The sequence below is a fragment of the Nomia melanderi genome, chromosome 8 (assembly GCF_051020985.1).
Source record: "Nomia melanderi isolate GNS246 chromosome 8, iyNomMela1, whole genome shotgun sequence".
Taxonomy (NCBI): Eukaryota; Metazoa; Arthropoda; class Insecta; order Hymenoptera; family Halictidae; genus Nomia; species Nomia melanderi.
The window spans coordinates 4,698,081-4,705,866 of NC_135006.1; the positions used below are offsets into that span (position 1 = coordinate 4,698,081).

Sequence of the window (7,786 nt, forward strand, 5' to 3'; positions counted from 1 at the left end):
AAGTCCAACGAGTTCTGTCGCGCGGTGTCGTAGCAGGTATGCTGTAAATAACACACATCTACCAACAAAATGACATGGCATCCAAAAATGAAGACTACGATATTGTTGCTTACTTAATTCTAGAAAGATCTAAGCTACAAACTAAATAACATATCTATGTACACAACTACTATTTAAAACACTTTTTAAACGGATGATATTGTTTATTAAAATAAAAATGTCTATGCAATATTAATCTTGAATACATGAACAACATCGACTAACAGTTTAAAAACATCTTAGATGATATAAACAGCTTATTTTTAAGATTATGTAACTAGAAGAGTTGCAAAGCTTTCTATTTACTGTATCCAGAAGTAACATACGAATTGAAAATTATAAATAAAAAAAATTATTTGGTTTATTTTATATAATTCAATACTACTGTCACGTATTACGACAAAACACATTTATCAATCAATTTTTGTCATGTAATACAATTTTCTTTAACTGCTTAAAAGCGGTGTAAAAAATATTTATTCGAGTTTTCTAGAGTTCGTCTAGAGTAGACACTATTTGTGACACTATTTGTGACACTTTTATGTCTTATGAGTTTAAACAATGTTATTTAGCTACAGAAAAAAGTCAAAATGGAAGGAGCTGGTGGTGCAACCATATAACTCATTACCAAAACGGGCGACAAAAGTTGCGTACGCCAGACTTAAGAGAATCTTTCTTGTGGAAAGGTAGTAATGAGATCCGTGATTGCGAATCTCAGTGGTTACATTCGAAACTTATTGGATATCGTCTAACCTTGATGTCCGAAGCAGTAATTCAATTTTCCTCTTACCTACTTTTGTCACTTGAAACTACGAAAATAAAAGGGAGTTCGTAATACATATATATTAATACATGAATTAATTAACTTAGTTAGATAATTAAATAACTTAATTTTGTAATACCCTGTTTAAAGCTTTTAATGTAAGTTTCTTATAAAATTATATGTTTCTATGACCGATATACGCAAAATACACTTACTTAAATAAGAATCCGAACTGTTTCCACGACGAAATATTTTTCAGTATAAATATTAATGGACTTTCAACTATTCTTTGCAGAAAGATGAAATGAATTTCGTATGTATTATGTATTTGAAACAAGAGAGAAATAGTTTTTAAATGGAGATTAACACTTTCTACATCAATCAAATTCTAAGATATGAGTTTGTTTCAAATTTTTAAATGCCATGTCTAATTTCACAGAACAAAAATTGAAGTATATTTCAATTCTTTTTTTAGGAACTAATGTTTAGTTGATTTGAACGATATTTCGAAAATGAATCAAGTTAAATATCTCAAATTTTCTCATGAAAGGTGCATTGAAATGAAAATTTGTATAAATAATAATTCTGTATATGGCACCTTCTATTGTCATATATAATTTATGATAATTCTGTAACCCAAATCGTACGGATAAATATTTAATGTAAATATATCAAATGAATTTATGGAAATAAGAATGTAACACGGAAAATGGAGTACGCTTTAATAATTTAAATACATAGGTTAAAATTCATTTACTGAATTTGCATACAATTATAACACGAAGTATTACAAAAGGACGGCAAAAATATATATATAGATTTAGAAACTTATTAAAAAATAGTAAAGTATAATGACTTATAATATCTTTTTAATTGTTGACAGATTATTATGAAATTATTCATGAACTTCTCATTTCACATCAACATACTTAGATATCTGTACCACTTTTTAATTTCGTCCTCACTGGACCGAAAAGTTTCGCGAAATCAAACAGAATTGAAGCCCAAAGATAATTCGTCTAAATTGCACTTTCCGCTCGCCGCTGGAATGAATCAGAGCATTGTAACGCGTTCCCGCGAATCAATGGGTTTAGAGCGACCCAATCTGATCGTAGATAAGCTCGTCCAAACAAAAGGGAACTGTCTGAGGAAACCCAATATACAATTAACTTCCGAAACCGAATCACGGTTGACAACGGACCGGAGCTAACTTCAAGTCGATGAATACGATCGAAGATTTAATAACCGTTTAATCACGGATGCACGAAGGTTTTAATCTATATTATACTACGCTCCCCTTTGAAATCGCTTTGATGTATTACGTGCATTAATTACATTAATTACAATGTATGAGAGAAATGTAATAATTTGATAACACAACCAGCCCGCATTTCAGTGTTTACGTTCAAAATATTCATCAACTTTGAAGCGCAAGAAATGCGTAATTAAAAAGCGTGGCACAAGGTTGCGTCACGGAATGGACAATCGGGTGACAATAACGGTTTCGGAGGTGCAGGTAGCACGGTGACATTAGGTACGTCAATACATCGTGTCCCACAGGAGCAACGAACGTCGTTGAAACACATATTCTAACCTAACAAGCGTGTCCCCGCTCACACGTAGTTGGCAAACGGTGTTTGTTTAACTTGTTCATCGGATTCGCGCCTAACCATCCATCGCTGCAACGTCGTGCGTTTCCATCGGGCTACCGCATCGGTGTGTACTCAGACAGAACTTTCAGTCCCCCCCCCCCGTTTATATTTCATTGGTCCCGCACTTTTTATTTACTCGTCTCGTAAAATATTATAAAACGTAAACAAATGGAGGAAAATGGGGGACACGCGGCGATTAAATGTACGACGATCGAACTATAGACACCGGGGTGTGATAAAGTCACCAAGAAAACAAGAATCTAGATTACAATCCGCGTTCGGAGATCTGTCACGTCCGATTGACAGCTAGCATCCAACGATACACAGAGCGCGCCACGCAGTCCCCAACTCGATACGCACACCGAATAACCAATGGCGCGTATCTTCTAAAAGAAACACGTTAATCCCACGCAAGGACGACGTGGTGCTCGACGACAGGCGCCCTTGAGACAAGGGTGCGAATGGAAAAATGCGAGTGATAGCGGAAAAAAAGGGCGTGTGAATGCCCGCTGAGTCCCTGGCGTCCACTGTGACACAGGACGAATGACACGAATTGCCCCGTGAAGAACACTAACCGGCGGAAAATTGGGTATGGATTATTGATTACCTGGGTATGCAGTCAGGTGCTGTGCGATCCACTTCCCAGGTGGCAAACAGCTTCATGGGAACAGGCCGGGTGGCCGGGGCTGTCGTCTTTGTACGCTCCGCCATTTTTGGCCCGACGGCCCACAAAAACACTCCCCACACGTTCAGTTCACCGCGGCTCGCGGCTGACTGACTAAGCTCGCTCGTGGCGCCATGTGAACACCACTCGAGCAATCCAACGAATGGTTACGGAAATACACGAAGACACCTTTCGGACAATGCGTAAAATAAACTAACACGAATCGTGAACAGACGCAGACGAGGAGGAATTGGATAAACTCATCCTTGCGGGATTTGATGTTCTACGAGAACTGTAAATATTATCAATGATTGAAAGAATTTTGAGAAAGCGATCATTTAGGATGTATACGATCATAATTGTAGAGATCTTGAATCTGTAGTGTAGATCACTCCTATACAAAATGAATTCTCCGTTATGTTGGGTTAGGTTTGGATTGGGGTCTACATTACCGACACTACCGAATATGTTCTATCATTGGAGCACACTCTACTCGAATTAAATGTTCAGTTAGCCAACTATGTAAAGCTGCAACAAAATCAGACATGAAAAAATGAATATCTTTTATTACTTCTTGTTCACCATCTAATCTATTTTAATTTTTTTTTATTCTGGCCTACATTTTGCGTCGATTTCTTTCGAAGCTAGATACATAGTGTTGTTTTACAAAATTTAAATGTACAATCAAATTATATTTGTAGGGAAACAAAGTATTAGATATTTGTAATTTTCATACAAATAACTTATTTGGCGTTATCTTGAGTTTCAGCAACCTGTCTAATTAACTTGTTTGTACCATTCTATCATTTAATGAGAACTGAATTAGCAATAAAAAATTCTTGCAAAATTGGCATCAGAATATAATACAGAAGATTATAATTTAAATTAAAAAACATAAATACAATTAACAAATTTTACAAACTTCCAAAGATTTGTCTTAATCAATATATACAGCGTAAAATATTAATTTCAAATCAAAGAAAAAAGTTAAAACGCTAATGTAATTTATAAAATAATTACTGGTATAAAAATATAAATTATATGCATGCTAAAAATGCACATGCTTATGGATGATTACAAATTATGTATCACTGTATTTAATAAACACTAGCACCATTATTTAAATGTAAATGACTTTTTCATTTGTTTTCTCCAAATCAGATTACAAACCCTAATTCTTATTTTTGTTAACAGTAGCGGAAAATAGTGTATTACCGATAATATCGGTAGTAATAAAAATGATAAAATGGTAAAGGTGTTTGATAATATCATAGACTAGTTTTTAGTAACACAACTGTTCCTTGTATGTAGTTTGAGCTCGTTTGCGTTTAAATTGAAGCACTTCAAAAGTACTTTCTTTATGTATTCAATAGAAATAAATTCGGCGTAACTTAAGTATTCATTACTAAAATATCTTAGACATTTTTTGAATTAAGACATTATCAATTACAGTTTCCATAAATAGGTTTCATTAAAAATAATTAAAATATTTAAATAATTTTTCTAGAAATTCATTACTGGAATTTATATCTTTAGATTTATAAACCTTTTCACCTTTCACTGTTAATGTTTATGCAATTGTACAGTAAATTGGTAGCATTTGTTCAACAACTTCTTTTATATTTATTAACAAGAATCACTTTCATCACTCTAAAATTTTTTAAATTCATTTTTGGACATTATGTGATAAACACTAAGAGTCTCGTTTATAAATTAATGCACGTATATTGCAAAAAATATCTTTAATATTATCGTTTACTATACATTATCATGTTACAAAATTTAAAATACAGAAAATTTAATTTCGTATGAACGAACTTAAGAACAAATATTATTTTATTAAATAAAACTCGGTAATTTTTGTACAAATCTGATAACTTTGCATACTTTTTCTGTAAATACAATATTAATATGTATTTTTTTTAAATACTTGAATCCAATATAAAAAGAATTAAAATGCTATTAAAAATAATAGGATTTTTTAATTATTACTAACATTTTTAAAGAATTTTTTATTACAAAAATGCATAGGTGACATGAAGAATCAAATAAATATACACATTTTGTATCTCAAACCATCTTTCCAGTTATTGCATATGGTTACCAATTAAATCAAATGATTCGATAAACACCACATTAATACAGGTTGGGTACCTGCTACAAAGAGTATAAAATAAAGTCTCCTTTTGTTACCAGATGCCGTGTATGCGCTGTTATTCCGTGGAAGGACTCTTAACTTTAATGAACGAATAACAAAAAATGCTAAAGAAATACTACAGTACAATAAAGACATATAATAACCAAATTTCCGAAACAGTAACCAAGACAATAGAGCTGCGTTAATTCCGACGTATTTATAGCCACAATAAGCAAATAAATCTAACGTTGAGAGACTCGTTTCAAGGTGCATGATATACAGACTTATAGCCTGTATTAGAATTTCTATAATATTCCACGCAAGAGCGGAACTGGCTAAAGTACCTAATGGAGAAAATCGTTCCTGAATTCCTAAGATTAATGAAGCTATAACTATATATGTCACAAAGGCCATAGTTGGAATATACATATCCAAGGCATTTCTCTCAAAACGTGGTTGCAATGGTATATCTTGTTCATACCTAACGGACCAATCCTGTTGAAAAGATTAATTATTTAGAATTTCATACAAATTAGTAGATCTCTAAAACTTACTTTATGGAGGAATGGGAAGAACAACAAAGACAGTTTCGTCATAACATAATTTGTGTCGACGGCAAAGTAATACTTCAAAGCTGTGACAGGCACATATTTTTCAAATTTTTGGCTTCCATATCCCACCAAAGCATTGCCATATTGCATAGCTACATTTGTGACTATCGGTTCTGCCAATAATTGCGTTGTAAATTGTGTTGTTGCATATTCATCTCCATGATTTTCACTAGGTGGATAGCTTTGCATTGGCACTGTACTGAATCCATATGGAGGTGGCTGTTGTTGCGGCACATTGAAACCATATTCAGGTATCATACCATTGTTCATAGGAACCTAACAATAAAAATGATAACTCCTTGTACTTCATAAAATGCGTGGATTCTTAAACAGCTTAAAATCATTTTTCTATGCTATACATTTTTGAACAATTTTACCTGTTGATTATAGATATATTGGCTTTGAGGCGAAGACGTTGGAGCAGATAAACCAGCAGATGGATCGAGTAATCTCTTAGCTTTCCCTGTTAAAAATTTTTATTCTACACATTACATTACACAATAATATAAAATTAAATTCGGATTTTACATATAAGGTTATCTTGATAGGTAATCCATAAGAATCACTAAATAAAAAGACCTCATAACATCATAACCTCTTTGAGTTATCATATGCCTGTACGACTAAATTTTATTATATTTTTTTAATAATATAATACATTTAGGACTAATATCCATAACTTCTTCTAATATAACTTAATGAAAATAAAATATATATTATATTAATATTACAAAACAGTTTGACGTAATACACATTCGTATCCTTATAAACTTACCTCGACGTGCACTTGAATGATTGTAATTCATTGTTCCTTCAATCGATTTCCTTAACTAGTAGATAAAAACACTTAATTTTAATGCCAATTTAATATCCTGCGGTTTAAGTCGCACTATTTATACAATGAAAATTGAAAACAATTCACATTATAAGTCGCCATAGCACAGAGTACAGTTCTCTGCGGCCATACTTCGTTATTCATGGAGTCTCCCACTCTCAATATGTTATAGTTCTGTCATCTTGGATATTTTTTAAACTATTGTTATATTCTTTATCTATATTTTATGATTGTTATATGTATTCTAATACATATATGTTGTTTAAATAAGCAATATTTAAAATAGATACCAGTAATTATAAGAGTTTCTGATGAATTTCATTCATATTTATAAGTACCCATATGACTAGTGAATCCAACATCTGACGATACTAAATAAAATATTCTTTCAGAAAATCAATGTTAAATAACTAAAAAAATAATAGCATTAAAGTTCCTGTATGCAATTATTTTTAAATAATAATTAATAGATTTAATATTTATTGAACAATAATAATTACTATCCCTCAGTTGTGACATGTAATATTTAATAATAATTTCAGATATTTTATTAGATATATATAAAATTAAGACTACTTGAATTCTTATGGAGAAAAAAAAATCCTCAGGGGGCACCCGGGTTTGAACCGGGGACCTCTCGATCTGCAGTCGAATGCTCTACCACTGAGCTATACCCCCAGTTGTAATATTGTTTTAAAATTTATTAATTCAACCACAATTAAATTTATGTAAATTTATTTATACAATCATCTACTATATAAATATCAGAAATACAAAAATTCTAAGGTATACCTTTCATTCCTTTTTCACATAAATATCACGTTTCATGCAATTTTTCTCAAGAATAAAATCTGTAATACACAAAATGCGAATAAATGCTTAATACTGATTATAAAGGACACGTTATAAATATAAATAGAATCACTTTACACAATAATATATATTATAAATAAATATATTTAAAACATGACGAAAAGCATTCTTATTATTCTTCTGTTAATATTGAAATACTCTTCATCACTCAAAATTATTCAAATATCTTTATTATATTGTGATATACTTTCTTATTTAGAAAGAAGAATTAA

General features: G+C 31.6%; 2 protein-coding genes and 1 non-coding gene across 8 annotated transcripts in view; all 3 read right to left on the reverse strand.

Moving 5' to 3' along the window:
- KrT95D (phosphofurin acidic cluster sorting protein KrT95D) overlaps positions 1 to 3,264 on the reverse strand; it is a 104,032-nt gene extending 100,768 nt beyond the window's left edge. For all 6 annotated transcript variants that reach the window (XM_031975437.2, XM_031975434.2, XM_031975438.2 and 3 more), the window contains exon 1: positions 3,062 to 3,264. In XM_031975437.2, coding sequence (XP_031831297.1) covers positions 3,062 to 3,165 — 104 coding nt within the window. In that variant the 5' untranslated portion in view covers positions 3,166 to 3,264. The remainder of the gene's footprint in view (positions 1 to 3,061) is intronic.
- Positions 3,265 to 4,843: 1,579 nt separating this feature from the next.
- Positions 4,844 to 7,030, reverse strand: Yif1 (Yip1d-interacting factor 1). Its single transcript, XM_031975439.2, has 4 exons — positions 6,642 to 7,030; positions 6,244 to 6,329; positions 5,810 to 6,142; positions 4,844 to 5,750 (listed from the first exon to the last, which is right to left on the reverse strand). Exons 1-4 carry the CDS (start codon positions 6,670 to 6,672, stop codon positions 5,226 to 5,228), a joined length of 975 nt encoding a protein of 324 aa, XP_031831299.1. The 5' UTR covers positions 6,673 to 7,030; the 3' UTR covers positions 4,844 to 5,225.
- A 277-nt stretch (positions 7,031 to 7,307) lies between these two features.
- Positions 7,308 to 7,379, reverse strand: TRNAC-GCA (transfer RNA cysteine (anticodon GCA)). Its single transcript has one exon. It is a non-coding gene; the product is annotated as a tRNA-Cys (tRNA).
- Positions 7,380 to 7,786: the final 407 nt, after the last annotated feature.